At 47.8% G+C, this 16,906-nt stretch overlaps 1 protein-coding gene across 1 annotated transcript; it reads left to right on the top strand.

The window, feature by feature from the left end:
• Positions 1-1,028: 1,028 nt before the first annotated feature.
• Positions 1,029-13,412, top strand: PHYH (phytanoyl-CoA 2-hydroxylase). The gene is made up of 9 exons (XM_062631879.1): positions 1,029-1,198; positions 4,075-4,130; positions 4,662-4,772; positions 4,891-5,056; positions 5,708-5,789; positions 7,540-7,718; positions 8,439-8,588; positions 10,229-10,360; positions 12,429-13,412. The coding sequence occupies exons 1-9, from the start codon at positions 1,112-1,114 to the stop codon at positions 12,480-12,482; spliced, it is 1,017 nt and encodes a 338-aa protein (XP_062487863.1). The 5' UTR covers positions 1,029-1,111; the 3' UTR covers positions 12,483-13,412.
• The last annotated feature ends 3,494 nt before the right edge of the window (positions 13,413-16,906 follow it).

Raw genomic sequence — 16,906 nt, 5'->3', positions numbered from 1 at the left:
AGAGATGAATCCCCTTGGCCAGGACAGCAGATTCCATCAGGGAATACCTGATCTTCAGCAACATCTGCTTTGCACAGGGCTGGAGGGGATGAATTGACCATCACACCAATGGCACAAGCCAGTCTGAGCCATGACACAGGGGGCCTGAAGTCCACTTTGCAGAAGGTGTGAGGCTCTGTGGTGCAGCGGCAACAGGGACACATGCGGAGATGATGCAAACCATTTTCGTAACTGTGCTGCAGGCCCTGGACTGTGTTCAGTTCCTTAATATCCTTCTCTTCACGTGTCAGTCAATGCACTCATGGAGTTAATTAAAGCAGATGAGAGTGTGCTAAAGACAGTGTATGCTGAATATGGCACTTGTAAGTGTATTCCAGCTTCAGAGGAATACCAAGCCGCTATAAAGTTTGTTCTTTCCAATGCCTGTTTGTAGCTCCACATTTTTTATGCTGCTTCCCATTCTCCTTACACCAGGTTTTCCACCCCTGAGTGTTTTTTTTTTCTTCCTCCCCAGTGCACTGTGACTCCTGAGTCCTTTTGCTCCTTCTCTTCTCACTGGAAAGCACCAGAGCTGTCCCAGAAGGCTGGACAGAAATGCCACCCAGCACAACACCCTGTATGTGGATTTAATTCCAGATCTCCATCAATGCAAAACACACTCTGCCACCCTATCAGGGTGACAGCGGGGCCATAAAGAACGCCCCAAAGTGATTAATGGAGAGATGAGGCAAGCTCTGACAGTCTCCTTAGAGACAGGAGATAAAGAGATACGGGATGTGAGCCTCAGCCGTGCTCTGTGCTCATGGGAGCGCCTTCCCGCAGGGCTGATGGAAGTCCCCCACGACAGGCACTGCTGTCAGAGAGGGGGAACCCGCGGGCAGGGGCTGGGCGGTGCTAGGCCATGCGCTGAGCCTTCCCCACGTAGCCCCAGCCTCCGCCAGCCCTCCCGCCCGCAACCCCGCCAGCCCCTCCTGGCTTCCCGTGGCGCTCTGAGCATGCGCAGCTCCCGGCGCATGTGCAGCAGGGGCTAAAGGCGCCGACGGGGCTCTGCTGCTGCCCGGCTGCGCTCCTGAGGTGAGGCTGGGCCCCGAGCGGGGGCAGCCCCGGCGCGATGGAACAGGTCCGGAGGCGGTCGGCGGCTCGGCTGGATGCCATCCTCCGGCACCTCAACCCGCGGGTGGGAGCAGCCCCTGCTCCTGTATCCTTTATGATGTGGGAGCGGGGCGGGGGCATGGTGGGCCTGTGGCGGTCAGGGCTGTACGTCCACAGCCCCAGTGACTCCCAGCACCTTGCCTGTGTGTGCGGGGAGGGGTTCTGTGGTGGTGTGTCCTTCAAGGACAGCCTGCCCGGGAAGGAGGCGCCACTTATCCCTACGGTTATAGGGTGGTGACTTGCGGGGGGGGGCATGTCCCACACAGCCTCTCAGCAAGCAGGGATGCACTAGGGCAGCGCTTCCCCATCACCCCTGACAGGTGCTTTGGGTTCAGCACCCATCCCACCCCAAAAGCCTCCTCTTTCTCTCTGACCTTCAGCCCTGCAACCGGCTGGGTGCTGGGAATTGCATCTGATGAACCCCCCGTGGCACATATCTGCCAGCACGGAGCAGGGGGGTTTCCTGCAGAGGATTCTTCTGGAGGTTTGGGGGTGATAGACTCTGCAAGGCTTAGCAGCTGAACAGCAAGCCTCAGCCTCTGTTGGCAGGTACGGGCTCGACTGGTAGCCCAGCAGCAGGAGAAACATCAGGGTTTGCTTTGTGAGTGGGAAATGGGGTGGAAGTGTTGGAGACTGGCAGCTTTATGATAGACCACAGAAAGGAAACCAGGGCAGAAACAAGTTTTCATGTTGATCTGTCCCATGTGTCCACAAGTTAAATGAGGGCTGTGTGCGGGTGGTGTTTTTAAAGTTATTGCCTTAAATGTTGCTTTTTTAAAACATAAAAAATGTTTAAATGCTGCTGATTCTCAGTGAGAACTGGGTGCTGACAAGTTTCATGTGAATTACACTAAATTGGCAAAAAGGATGGGATCAAACAGAATGTAGGAGTCTTCAGATCTATTGAAAACTAAGATGGATGGCAGTGACTCACGCTGCTGTAAGGCAAAGGTGCAAGTGGGAGCATAACATTGGAAATAAATGAAGGAATATGTTATGGTTTAACCCCAGCTGGGAACTAAGTACCAGACAGCCTTGCTGTAAAGAAGGAGAAGCACTGCCCAAGGTGTTTTGGCTTTAAATCCAGCTGCAGTGGTCCTGATGTAAAGAGATTTGGACAAAAACAGAACTAAACTGGGCTGGAGCAAGAAAGGCATGTGGATAAAGTAAATGGCAGAATCTAATAATATGTTTATTTGATATAACTTAAACAGGGGAAGTTTAGATTGGATATAAGGAGGAAGCTCTTTACTGTGAGGGTGGTGAGGCACTGGAATGGGTTGCCTAATGAAGCTGTGAATGCTCCATGCCTGGTGGTGTTCAAGGCCAGGTTGGACAGAGCCTTGGGTGACATGGTTTAGTGTGAGGTGTCCCTGCCCATGGCAAGGGGGTTGGAACTGGATGATCTTAAGGTCCTTTCCAACCTTAACTATTCTATGATTCTGTGATACATGTTACATCAGGGCACTGGTTTTGTCTTTACCAAAATGAGCTACCAGAGATGGCAGCTCCTTCCCAGTCTGTGTACCTCTTGTTTTCAGTTGTCCAAGCAACCCAAACTTATCCTTTGAGTGTTGTAAGTTGGCAAGAGCAAAAACAGTGAGAGGAAGAGGTGCTGCAAAGCCCAGGAGGAAGGTGTTCAATGGAGCCCAGCCCTTCGTGGGATTGTCTGTTATATCCCTCTTTGAGGACATGGAAGTTGAACCACAGCTGGGGTTCAGCCAGTGCCTGTGTCTCCATCCGCTGCCTGTGGACGTTCAGGAGTCTGAATCCCATGAGTCCCAGGCCAGGCCAGAAGTTCCATCTGCACTGAAATTGGACCTGAAATATGGTGTGTGGAGCAGCAGTGCCCTCAGTTGGGGAATCCCTTGCTTTGAGACTTGCTGTGGTGGTTTCCACCTTGTCTCCCCATGTCCTCTTCCTTCCCACTCTCTTCCATCTAGTTGTCAGCAGTTTTTCCTCCCTCTAGCTCATCATTTTTGCTACACGTGTTGTGTTTCTTCTCACTGTGTGTGACTCCGGACCAGCCAACATTTAAGCTTCCTGGGGTAGGAACCACAGATGCAACTGTTGCGATGAAACCTATTCCAGAAGCATGCCTGATTTATGGCACGTTTAAAAGGTAGGGGTAAGCAGTAGAGGAAAGTCTTTGGTTTACATAAAACCCGAAGCACAGGGGTCTCCAAACGTGCATGCCTGAAGATGCTCTTTTTTGACCTCGTACCTGAGTGATGCTTCAACCCCATGCACAAACCTCTTGTGAGGCTCCATTAACAAGTGGGATTTAATTGCTCTGTCAAGGAGAACACCTCTCTTTGCATAGGAGAACACAATTGTGTGTATTTAAAACCTGTTGAAATTAATTGAGGGGGATGACAAGCCCATAGCTCTCCTCTTGGTGCTGTCCATGTCAAGTCTGGGAGGGACCTAATCTCTGCAGTAAGTGAATGTGAGGTTTTGTACCACCCCATAGGAATTTGAAGTTCCAAGTTCACCCCACGTGGCTTCTGGCTCTGATTTTAGGAGGGCAGAGGCAGGCAGTGCAGGTTTTGGGTAGGTCTGGCTGCTCTCTGGAGCATAGGGAGGGGAACTGGGCAAGTAAACATCTCCACTGAGCATCTCATTGGGTGTCTTGACATTCTGAGTGATGAGTCAAAGCATGTGGAGTACTCTGGAGTCTCAGGCATTTTATACTGACTTTTCTTTATGTGTGGACAAGACTTCTATGCTGTTACTTTATGCTTCTCTGCCAGACCTGCTACTCCAAAGGTGGGAAAGACTGTTAGAAGCAAAATAGACAAGAGCATGAATTTCATGTCCAGCACAGCACTCGTCTTAACACACTGCAGGATTCAGGATGCATGTGTAGCTGTTTTTCTGCTCTGTAGTGCTTGAATATATATTCCTTAATTTCCATCCCAGACAAGTGTTCCTACTTCAGCCCAAGTGAGTGCAGTTACTGAACCAGGGAGGTTTTGGTAAGCTGAATCTTTCTTTGTAGAGATTAAAAAGAAATATGACCTGCAGAACTCAGTCCTTTTTTCCATGCCAGCACATGTGTTGATCACCAGACATTGTGTAGTCTTTTGTATCTTGCAAGGGTATAATCTCCTTTGTTTAATAAAGAAGCTCAACCATTCGTCTTGAAAATGTCTGCATGGACAGTGTGTCTCCAGAGGCTGTTCCCATGTGCTTCAGAATCTCTGTTGAGAGTAAAGGCTGCTGAGGACTGAGCCCAGCTTTGGGACGGCGCACAGGGGATGCTTTGAATCCTGTCGCAGACATGGTGGGAGGCTTTGTGCAGAGGTGCTGCACAGCCATGGACACACCATGCTAGAGCATGGGGAATGCTGCAGGCCTGAAGAGCTGAGGTCGACATGGAGATGTGAAGAATTTCCCACTGATTCTCCCCAGCAGCTTCTAATCCCCCACGTCACCATCTTCCTGCCAGGTCTCACCAACGTTGCTCCTGTTCTGCGCTACTAATGTGTTTCTCCTCTGTGTCTCAGCTATACCCTGGACAATGATGTCCTCACCACAGAGCAGAGGCAGTTCTATGAAGACAGTGGGTATCTGCTCATTAAGAAGCTTGTTTCTGATGAAGACATTGAGCGCTTCAGGTATGGGGTACTCACTGAAGGCACTGCAGGTTCCTGAGTGCAGCAGCATCCGGAGGGAGCTCTGGGAATCTGAAAGAAGCTGGACTCTCCCATCATGGACATTCCCTCTGCTTTGCAGGAAGGAGTTCATGAGGATTTGTAGAAGGGAGGTGAATCCACCAGGAGCTATGATTATGAAAGATGAGTCCTTGAGATCCCAGTATGGTCAGTCTGAAAAAGTGGTTAATAAAGTGCAGGACTTCCAGGAGGATGAAGAGTTGTTCAGATACTGTACTCTGCCAGAGGTAAAACTAAGAAGTAACCACAAAAAGGGGGATGATGGTGGAAGAGCCTATATGGATGTATCTATGTTCTAATGCCTGTGTGAAGAAGCTGATTTTTGGTTCCGCTAAAGCTATATCCTTTATCCCTTAGAGCCCCTTTATGTCACTCCTGAGGAAGGAATATCATTCCATCTTTTAAGAGTGTTCTGCATGAGCATGGCATGGGTGGACTTTGGTCAGGGCATATGTAAAGCAGTGCTCCTCAGTTCATACATTGCAGAGACAGTCAGGAATGTGAGAGCCCAAACCATGCTGGTCTATGGACAGAACAGCAGTGCTTTCTGAATGTCTTTTATCCAGGCAGTTCACCGGCTCCCTGGGCAGGTCCAGCTTTGCAGCCAATGCTCATGTTGTGGCAGACAGCCACAGTAGCTTTGTGGAAGTATGACCCTCCCCGTCTCTTCAAGCCCCCACCCAGCAGCCTGCTGCACCATCTCCTACCACCATGCCCATTCATGTGCTATGCCTGATTCTGCCTCCTGTCCTGCATCCCCCTATCCCAACCTCCTCCTGTGCCCTAGTAAACATCCAGGTCCCAGTGCTTCCTGAGCAATCTTTCCTCTTGTCTTCATGCTTCTAATATCTATATTATTAATGTTTTCTTCCCTGTAGGTCCTCAAATATGTTGAGTGCTTCACAGGACCAAACATCATGGCAATGCACACCATGCTGATAAATAAACTTCCAGATTCTGGTAAGGAAAACTTGGATAAGAGGAAAATAGAGATACTACTGTGCTGTCTACCCGGCTAAGATTTAACTTAGTGGTTTAGAAAAGCTGTTTGAAAAAATAAATGAGACAAATCAAAACCAAGTAACTGAATATTTATGAAGCCACTTTGTTAACTGTTTTCTTTTGACCATGGCTAAATGCGATGAAGTGTCTTGTCTTTCAATGTTTAGTGGATGTTTGCAGAAGATGGTGGTTGTCTTGGATGTCTTTGAACACTCACATGTTCAAAGTGAGCAAGCAAGCTCTCTGTTGTTCTTTATGTAAGCACAGCTGGCTCAGGGTTTAAAACATGGCGTGGTTTTAAGCTTATGAACTTATTATCATTGACTTTTCATTAACATTTTCAAATGTGTTGAAAATGAGAGCTCCTGTGGACCTTGGTGAATAGAGATAACTACAGAGATCATCCGTTGCTTGGAGTTTGTATGCTCCTGATCTCACTGACAGTGGGTGCAAGCTCAGCACTTTGATAGGAAGATACCTGAATAGGTGCCAAACAAAGGAACTTGAAGCCAAGCTTGTGCTGCTGAAAACAGATCAACATTCGTGCAGGGGTGGTGGGCAGGGAGAGGAAGAGAACTGGACTGACCATGTTACAGTTCTTCAAACAAGCTTTGACTCTGCATAAGCTGCTTTGGTTTAGCAAAATTGAGACCTGAGCCTCAGGTTATTACTTTTAAGGTGTTTCTTCTCATGTGTGCAGCTTCTGAGCAGGTACATAACACTTGAGTTATTGAAACACTGACTTGTTCACGTCATCTCCACTTGGCATCTTAAATGCCTCACAGAAAGCTGTCATTCTGGCTTGGAAATTCAACAAAAGACTGTGGATTTTTAACGTAAATCCAAAAAATTAATGGACAAGAGAAGGGAGGCTGCTCTGTATTTGCAACGTCCCCATCCAGTATCTTTGAGGAGTACTTTAGGAGAGGTGCAGATCTCAGGAGAGTTTTTGAGGCAAGTAAGGCCAGTGGAAACATCCTCACTATATCTATTTGAGCAGCAAACTCAATGGCAAAATAAATAATAGCTATAAAAGGCTGTTTTGGTGTGGATGATGTTTCCATTTCCATAGAGGGAAAAGAAGTAACAGAAAGACTTTCACAAATATTTATGCTTGTTTAGACTTTAGGGAACAAAGCCTCTAGAGCAAAGGCTAATGGATTGCTGATAGACTGTCTGGGGAGGCTGCAGTCCATAAATTGAGATTTATTTTCTTAAATGAAGGCTAAATAAATATGTGTTGGGTGCAGCAAAGACTGGGCTGGTGCCGCTTGCAACACAGCCATAGATCAAGTGACTGCAGACAGCAACGGCTCTTTGGAAGTCCTTGTGCTGGAAAGGTTTGTGCAATGCTGTGCTGGTTAAAGTTCACATAGCTGGGGAGCAGCCAAAGGGAATGGTGAAAACTTGGCAGGGGATGGCAGTGATGGCCAGCAAAAGGAGTCTTCTGTGGGATCATGCAGCCTTCTGGTATTCACTGTGTCCTCATTGCTGTCCCAAGAGTTGCTACCATGCTCCTTGTCCTTAGGATAGGTTTAAGCTAACCCATTTGGCTTCCATGGTGTACTGGTGTAGACCCTGAGTACATAAAATCTCTCCAATGTGTCAAGCAGCAGCTTCTTAGGACACATTACAACAATGGTTTTAATGGGAAGGAAAAGGCTGTGTCATGTTTGATGAGGTTAAAGGTTTTGAACCTGTGTTGCAGATAAACAGACTTTTCTCCACCCTATGCATCAGGACTTGCACTACTTCCCCTTCCGGCCCGCGGCCCGCATCGTGTGCTCCTGGACCGCCATGGAGAGGGCAGACCAGAGCAATGGCTGCCTGGTCGTGCAGCCAGGGACACATAAGATGCCCCTGAAGCCTCATGGCTATCCAAAGCAGGTAGAGCAGCACAGGGGGCTTGGGGAAGGTGTGCATGAGGGGATGGGAGAGCTCACCATGGAGGGGTGATGGTCAAAGCTGGGGTTTTCAGTGATGGATCCTCTCTTTATGCAAACACTGACTTGAAGCTTTGGGTGTGAGTTGCTTGGCTGGCATCGCTCCATGTAACCTGGGTAGATTTGCATCTGCTCCCACCTTTGTGTGTATCACGGCATAATGGCATAGACACACAAGTCTGAGGACTCTGTCCTCCTGTGAACTGCTGCCTGGTAGCGTGTGCATGATCCTAAAGAGGAGAAATTGGGTAGTGAACAACTGGATGCAATTACATACAAGGCAGCATCTTGATTCTTTGCAGCTATTCTATGATTCTATGATCTTCCTCCTAAGAATGGGTGTTTCCTGAGCTGACCTGGTGTTGGTGATAATTATACTGGAAGCAGAAGGCTGGAGCCCAGCGGTGGCATCAGGTCACACTTAAGGGATTCTTCTCTGTTCTCTCCAGCCAAGAAATGCTCTTAGTTGCCTGAATCCAGCTTCAGAACATAGAGAAGTTGTTGCTGTAGCTCAGGCTTGAAGTAGGAAGACTTGTAAACAAGTTGGCAGGCTCTTAGGTGGGCACTGCCCTGAGGAAGGCAGAACAGTGGCTACCCCTTGCACTCAGAACTGGCACTCACTGTGATCTTAACTGAGTGATTTCAACTCAGCCTTCTTTTCTAGGGTGCAGGCAACAAACTTTTCCATGGGCTGCTTGATGAGGATGAGAAGATTCCCAGGGTTCACCTTGTCATGGAGAAGGGAGACACGGTGTTCTTCCACCCCCTGCTCATCCATGGCTCCGGGATAAACAAGACAACAGGTTTCCGAAAGGTAGGAAAACATCTCGATAGAACTCGGGATATTTCTGATTTTTAATAAGCTCATGAGTATGTGGATAATTTTCAGATGAGTTTTTATCTTACTGATACACTTTTACACACTCTATGTTTAAACATCTTTGTCTTTTGGGATAAGCACATGATGCGGTGCTGCTTGAGAAAAACAGGACAGGAGTAGAAATTGGATGTAGAATCTGTGTTTGAAGCCTGGCTGCCTATATTTGCTTTTCCAATAGTTCCCTTTTAGTTGTCCCAAATATCAGAACTTCTCTGACTTTATTCCCCCTGCCTGCTTGGTATCTCCTCTCTGGATAGGAGGATCCTCCATCATTCAATATATAATACTGATTTCTATGATAACACAATCCATTTTCCTATTTAAGATTTGATCCCGCACCATCTATTTATATTACATCATGATCATTTAACTGAAACAGGCAAAAGTGCCCTCCTTTGGAGGCCAGATCCTTCATCAGAAGTGGATTCATCCAGGCACGTTAGGGAAGTGTAGCCTCTACTGCAGCCACTAGTAACAATGCAGACATTTCCCCCCCAACCCCAGAACTGCAGCATGGGCTGCTCTATTTTTTGGTTTTGCCTGCATTGACTGCTTAGACGGCCCATTCCTTTAGCTCCTGTAGAAGTTTGCTGGTGTGGAATTCCTTCCTTCGGCAATACTGCAAGCAGAGAGAGCATCAGGTACAGAGTCTCATCTGCTGGCTCTTTCCCGGCCAGTGGAGCAATAGTCCTGTTTAATATCCTGCAGAAACACAAGAGCTTCCTTGTAACTGTGCCAGATCCCAGCATTTGTCTGTTTTTGGGGCAAATCAGTGACTATCCTGGAGCTCTCTGAGCCAGGTTATGGTCCAGCTCCCTCTGAGGTCTGGCATGATCTCACCTGCAGCTGGCACAGCTCATGTAATGAGAGCTTTTCCAGTGGGGCATTTCTGTTTATTTCCTCTGGACTCTGCTTAAGCAAGAGCTGATTGCAAAATGAAGTGGTTGATGTGATTGTCTGGGTGCAGAAAGTAAGCACTCTCACTGGGCACACACAGGTCTGTTCCGGCCCTGACTCTGGTTGCTGATAACTCGCAGAATCCCAGACTGCTTTGGGTTGGAAGGGACCTTAAAGCTCACCCAGTTCCAACCCCCTGCCATGGGCCGGGACACCTTCCACTAGAGCAGGTTGCTCCAAGCCCCGTCCAACCTGGCCTCGAACACTGCCAGGGATGGGGCAGCTGCAGCTTCTCTGGGCACCCTGTGCCAGTGCCTCAACACCCTCACAGGGAAAATCTTCTGCCTGATACCTAATCTCAATCTCCCCTTTGTCAATTTAAAGCCATTCCCCCATGTCCTATCAGTGCACACCCTTGGATCAAGTAGTGCAGTTCATGCTGGAGGAATGTTTGGGAGAGAAGGAAAGGAAGAAGAGCATGTCAGTAAGCGGGATTATTTCCCAACAAGAGTATTTCTCCAAGGGAAAACGCTCAGGAGAGTAGGAGTGCTCAGAAAGGAGGAATTCACTGACATGATAAGGGGTGAGGTGTCCATGACCTGGGATGCATGAGGTTTGCTTCCACCAGTCATTCACAACTGATGTGGTATTGAGTGATGCCCAGTTTTCTCACACAGAGCATAAGCTGCCACTTCGCCAGCTCCGAGTGCTACTACATTGATGTCAAGAACACAACCCAAGAGCACCTGGAGAAAGAACTGGCAGAAATGGTTCGCAAGAAGTACAACATGACTTCTGTGGAGCTCAGGGTAAGACTTGGCTTTATGTCCTTTGTTTTTTAGGTCCATTCCCTTTCCTAAGGGAGAATCCCTTGTGTGACAGATTTGTGCTTTTTACTATGCCCACTTTGCACATCAAGCTGTTTGATGCAGAGGGGGTTGGCAGAACTAAAGACCTGATGTTCACAGGATAACCACTAGGCTTTCTGGAGGCCTTTCTGCTCATAAGGCTGCTTCTCACTGTGATGGAGAAGTGGCCTTGCTCTCTGGGCAGCTCCTTCACATCCGTTGAGCTCTAGAAGTTCCTCCTCCAGCTCTGTTTGTCACAGTGGGGTTTATGAGCATGCCTGGATCCCTTCCAGTACTGGCTGAGCTGGTGGAGTTGAGATCAGCACTTTGTTATGTGGCTGAGACTGATGTTGCAGCATAAGCGAGGAGGAGCTGCAGACCGCTCTTGTGATGGCTCAGCTCTGATGCTCCTCAGGTGCCCTTCTTAGAGCATTGGAGGGGGTCTGGCTTTCTCCCTGTGCAATGGGGTGGGCTAAAATGGCAAGGCAGGAATAGGGTGAAGTCCATGCAAGCTTTGCCCTTCACGGCATCTCCTTGTTCACAGTTGTCTGAACCAGTGCTCCTTGCAATTGTATTTGGACTGCATGATGTAAATAGGAAGATGTGGTCATCTCTTGCCCTGAAATTTCAAGTATAAGAAGGTGCAATAAACTCAGTGCTCATCCACAGCTTCTATGGCCACTGTTCTTAGAGTTTCCCTTCCAAATGGCAGATTTTCCCTTTAAATCAAGTAGCCACACCTGACTGCAATAGCAGACGAGATTTGTTTGGTTAAACATCTCCCGTCAGTTTACACTGAAGTCTACAGCAGGTATGTTGGCAGCAGCATACATCTGCCTCAAAAGAAAACTAAATGTGGGGTAATGGACTTGTGGTGAAAAACTGAAACCACTGTGTGAAATGGAGAGCAAAGCTCAATTCTTCAGGGATTTGGCGACTGAAAGAACACTAAACTTTGTTACTGGAGGGGAAATGTGCTGAATTTCTTCATCCACAGCAGTTCCCAAACACAGGCACAGCTGGGGTCGAGGCAGTGAAGTCTGGAAGTGATAGGCAGTGATTTTCGTTTTGAATGTACATATTTTACAGCTATTCCAATATCAAGAGCATTCTGGAGGAGACTCTCCTTTGGGGATTATTGTGTTTTGTTTTCCCCATGCTGTGCCTGGGTCTGATGGGGTGTCCAGCTGTGTTTTGCAATCCTGTTCTTACACATTGTCTGCAGAGTTACAGCTTGCTTGGCTTTGGATTCCTGGAGCTATTTGGGTATGCAGTGAAACTCAAAGTGAACGCAGTGAGGCTCTTGCCTTCTCATGAGTAGAAATGCCATTGTGCCCATTCAAACCTCAGATGAGTCTGTGTTCATGTAGCTTTAACCTTTTCACCACAGGTGGAGCTTTTTCCCAGAGGATTGCTCCATAGCTCTTACATTTCACCTTCAAAAGGCTAATGATGAGAAGTAATCCTCACCCAGAGAAACTGAGGTAGCAGCTTGCCCAACATTTATCACCGTGAAGCAAATAGCAGTGGTTTCTGCTTTACAGCAGTGCCTGCCCAGCACCTGACTTCTAGCTGAGGACTTGCATTCATACCCATTACTTGGTTCCTGCTGCACAAGGACTATCACTTGCTCATGGGCAGCAGTATGCAAGGTGTAGTCAGTTGGGAGCTTTCCTGACCACCCAAAGGCACACAGGGAAGGCTCTGTGACTTCTGCAAGGGTGATGTTCTTTGTGCTGCTCATGTTTCCTCTTCTGACCCCCTCCAGCATTGAACCATGGGCATCTTGTCATCCAACAGCCTTGCAAACAAGCTGTCTCTTTGGAGTGGAGATTGCACCTCTTCCTTGCTGTGTTTTTGTTCTTGATATTTAGGATTTGGAATGCTATTCAGTGAACGTTCTGGTGTGTTTCTATGGATAGGCAGCTGTATCTATATGTATCTATTTCCATGTCTGTACACTGGAATCCTGGTCATTGTTTCTGCTGGCCCTTAAGGTTTTCTGCTTTGTCCCATTTTTGTTTTAAAGGATATTTGGAACATCCGAGCACGGCTTGTGCAAGGGGAAAGAATTAATCTGTAGAACAACCCCTGAAGAGCAGGATGGAAACCATGGGCCTGAGAATGAGCTTCTCTGATCGGAGGGTGCAGACCTTGCCTGTGCTTTGTTGACCTCTGGATTGGTAACTTAGCCAAAAGCTGCATCACGAAATCATTGTATGCTAATATGAAGTAATTGCACTGAGGTTGAAGAACTGATGTCAAGGGAAACTAACCTAGAAAACTGGATTGCTGTATCTTAGAAAATCAAAGAATTAAGGTCTTGAAATAGCACCTTGATTTCCTTGATGTGTTTATTCTTGTTTTTAGAAGTTTCTCACTGACACCCCTGTGTAATGATGCTAGATTAACATAAGATTTTATGCAAGAATTTCCAACTTCCTTTTCTATGCAAAAGAAAGAAAATGAATCAGTTTCATACAAGCCCTCAGTATGAGCTCACATGGGAAGGTATTGGTACAGCTGATGGACATGGGCATATTTGTACCAGCAGAATCAACCGTGTAAGGAACTGGATAAAAGGGAAGCAGCAACCACTCACATAGAAAAATGGGATTGATGGGCTGGAGCTTGGTTGCTGGTAGGGTTCCTCAAATGTGACCTGGTGTTGGCATTGCCAACTGCCAATTGCAGTGCTGGCACAAGTGAAGAATGTGACTGACAGGGTTGGGAGTTACTGGAAGAGCAAACCAGCCTCTTGTTAGCCTTACAATGGATCCCAAGCTGTGGAAATGAGGGGGGAGTCCTTTGAGCCTGGGAGGAGGTGCCTTTTGGTGCTGCCAGGTTGTGGAGGTGGTTGTATGCTGCTCAGGATGCACTGGATTTGGGGTGGGGTAATGCACACTGACGTGATCCTCTCACCTTTTACAATGTTTTTTCTTGCTTTCTGAAAGATTCTTTTGCTTTCAGAATCTGTTTTCTGAAATACAGATTAAATCAGAGCAAACCTTGATCCAGGGCTGTATTGTGTCGTTTCTGCTGCTCAGTGGGTATGTCATTGAATACCCCAGTGCAAAATGTAAGCCCTCATCTCTTTTACACTACCCCTCCTGCCTGAAGAAGGTGCCAAAACAGCACCAATGGCTGCACTGATGGGCTCTCAAGGCTCCTTCTGTTATCCTGTGTTGGTCCTAACCCCTTGGTGATTGGGTGAGGTGTCTGGGCTGTCGTCCCCACCTGGAAACAGACACAGCCTCTCAGTAGCCTCTGGTTTGACCCCAACACTGAGAAGTCTGATGAGGGGAAGACTTTAGGACAGGCCCCCCCCTCCCAGCCCTGCTCACTGAGTGATCTTGAGTATCCTGGTTCCTGCATCCCTTGCCACACACCCTCTATATAACTGTGGGATGTACTGTGGTGCCCCTCCAGACTCAGACCTTCTCATCCTGGTCTCTGCTTGCTGCATAGGCTTAAGTGAATGATTTGCAGTGAGTTGGAATCTCCTCTGCTGCCTTTGCTGAGCTCACAGCCTAGCTGGTGCTCTCCTTGGGAGTTCTGTGAGGACTGAAGAGTATCCTGTCTGGTCCACAACACGGGGTTTGTGGAGACTTCACTGCCTGATGTTACCGGTGCAGCCGAGTTGACTGCAGAGGGAGCTGTGACCACAGAGAAGAGCTGCATGTGTCGGTCAGATGCCCAGCTTCCAGAATGCATTATGGCTGGACTTCGTGATCTCAAAGGTCTTTTCCAACCTAGTTGATTCTATGATTCTGTGATTCTCTTACTATGGCTGGGAAAGGGAAGGAAAGGAAGAACTTTACCTTTGTTTTAGAAGTTTGTGCAGCTCCGCTTATGGATTTAGGCTTAAATTTCCTCTTTCAGAAGAACAAACCCATCAAAGACCTTACAGAGCATCTAAACTCAGCAGTTGTCCCACCTGATGAGAGGCTCAAGTCCTCACTCCCTCCTATAACAACAGGTCAAGGTACTCCAGAGCCTGGAGAGGATTAAGCTTGGGCAGGCTCTTCTCAACTGTGTGCAAGGCCAGATTGATGAATCCTAGCAATGCCAAGGAGCCTGATCCCTGCTCTCTGAGATGACTGTGGGCAGAGCCAGAGCCAGCAGCTTCTTGGCTGCTTCTCAGTAAAGCCACTTGCTCATTGGTGCAGAAGTGTGTCCCCGGAAGAGCAAGGATCTACAAGCACTTCTGCACAGGACATTAGAGTAAGGGATGGAGTCCAAAGGATGCTTCATCAGTCCATGTAAATGGACATGTAAAGGATCTACCTGGGAAGTGGCTTCTTGTCCCTGTTCCCAGCCATCCCAGCCAGCAGAGATCCTGCAGTCGCAGGTTTCCAAAGCACATGTCCCACCAGTGGGAATTCACAGCTAGAAACTCATCTCAGCCTCCAGCACTTGGCTTTGCAGGCAAAAACCCAAACCACAGCTGTGTATCTCTTAGGGTTTGGTTTGCTGCAGCTCAGTGCAGGTGAGAAGTGATAAATGCTCCAGTCGTGGCGTGTTCAAGGCCAGGTTGGACAGAGCCTTGGGTGACATGGTTTAGTGTGAGGTGTCCCTGCCCATGGCAGGGGGGTTGGAACTGGATGATCTCACGGTCCTTTCCAACCCAAACCAGTCTGTGATTCTATGTCAGGCAGGTGACTGCAGAGGGAGCTGTGGCCCCAGGAAAGCTGCAAGGTCACATCAGCCTTCAGGTTCAGACTCCCTCTTTGAATTACCACCATGGCAGCAGGCAGGGGAGGAGGGGAAAAGCAATGATTCACCAGGTCGCTTTATTGTTTCTCTGCGGGGAAACCTACCCAGCGCACTGCAGCCCCGTGGAGAGCAAGTGCAGGAACCCAAAACCACTGTCCATCCGTCAGTGATTATTGCAGTCCCAAAGTATCAAGCTGTTTCCATCAGACAAGGGACTCTGTGGTGAGCATCGCTCCTATGACAGCACCTGTAGGTGGTTTGCCTGTGCTTGGTTTTTACTCTGGTTAAAACTGCTGATAGTAGGTCCACCCTCATGAGCAAGCTCTTTTTACTTGCAATGTGTTGCATAAACCACATTTTCTTTCCTATTGCTTTTTTCCTCTGCAGATCCTCAAAGCTGTTGAATGCTTCGCAGGGCCAAGCATAGTGGTCATGTAGATGATGCGGATAAATAAACTTTCAGATCCTGGTAAGCAGAGCTCCAGGAATACAGACATACAGAAGTTGTTGGTATGCCCAAGTGCTGCACACTTAACTGAAGCAGCACTTACCCTTTTAGAAAAGTTGCTTGAATTGAATCGAATGCAAATCTGAACATATCTGAAGTCATTTTGGGCACAGTATGGTTTAGTTTAGCCTTGGCTTGATGGTACACATTTCTTACTGCTTGGTTTGCAAATAGATGTTCAGGCTCACACACAGGGAGGTGCGTGTGTGCCTCCTAAACTGAAGTGCTCTTATATCAAACCACATGTTACACCTAAAACTTTCTTTACAACTAATTTAACTGTAGAATCCCAGACTGGTTTGGGTTGGAAGGGACCTTAAAGTTCATCTAGTTCCTCCCCACTGCCATGGGCAGGGACATCTCACACCAGAGCAGGTTGCGCAGGTATGTTTCTCCAGTTTAGGTCTCTGCACCATGTTAGCTCTCCCTCAAGTATTTGCTTTTTAATAAGCAGCATGCAGGTTCCAAAAATACACATGACATCATCAGCCCCCAGATTCAGCTGCTTATTTAGCACCTGCACGTGCATGAAACCCCACTGTTTAAGACACATTCTTTAGGCTTGACACTTCACATGTGTTGAAAACAAGCACTTCCTGGAGCTTATGGTAAAAGACCATAAATACAGAGGAGGTCCTTTGTTTGGAGTTTTTGTGCTGTTTTCCGGACTGATACTTCAGAGATGTCAAATCCAGGCTGACTCCTGACCTTGCTGACAGTGGTTGCAAGCTCAGCGCTTTGATGGGAAGACACTTGAATAGGTGCCAAAGGAAGGATTTTGAATCCTGGCTTTGGCTTCTGGTGCTGCAGATCAAAGTCTTAACTTCATACAAGGGGAATGGGGGGGAGGAAGTTTAATTAACCACAGTTTTTACAGGGTTGATTTGACTCTTCATCACCTTCTGCAGTTCAGCAGAGCTCAGACCTGCGCTGTTCCTACTCTGAGGTGTCCAGCTTCTGTGCAGACACAGGGTACATTGAGTTCTCATTCAGTTTATTCATGCCATTCCCAACCACTCTATAGAGCAGCTGCGACCCAAGAACCATGTTTGGGGCCTCACTATGTCATACAGTGAGATTTAAACTCATTTGGTCTCAGAACTGAGTGCCAGCAAGGAGCATGCTTAGAGCCCGTGCTTCACCTGCAGCTTTGGAGCAGCTCATGGGACACATTAGCAAGGTGATGCTCCCCAGGACAGTGCTGTACCACATCTAAAGTGCATGAAGTCTTTTCAGTGCAGCCACCCACATTCCCTGTCCTCCAGATAACCTGAGTTCTCAAC

The sequence above is a fragment of the Pezoporus occidentalis genome, unplaced genomic scaffold, assembly GCF_034315485.1.
Source record: "Pezoporus occidentalis ecotype Australia unplaced genomic scaffold, CSIRO_AGI_Poc_V1 ctg38, whole genome shotgun sequence".
Classification (NCBI taxonomy): domain Eukaryota; kingdom Metazoa; phylum Chordata; class Aves; order Psittaciformes; family Psittacidae; genus Pezoporus; species Pezoporus occidentalis.
The sequence above is the reverse complement of the archived record's forward strand: the minus strand, read 5'-3'. Positions and strand labels throughout refer to the sequence as shown.

What these genes read in the sequence shown, in the direction of transcription:
- PHYH (XM_062631879.1), top strand. Translation starts at nt 1,112, where the DNA reads ATGGAACAGGTCCGGAGGCGGTCGGCGGCTCGGCTGGATGCCATCCTC. An exon ending in GATACTGTACTCTGCCAGAG is followed by an intron (nt 5,057 to 5,707) that starts GTAAAACTAAGA and finishes TCTTCCCTGTAG; the next exon opens with GTCCTCAAATATGTTGAGTG. An exon ending in CTCATGGCTATCCAAAGCAG is followed by an intron (nt 7,719 to 8,438) that starts GTAGAGCAGCAC and finishes CTTCTTTTCTAG; the next exon opens with GGTGCAGGCAACAAACTTTT.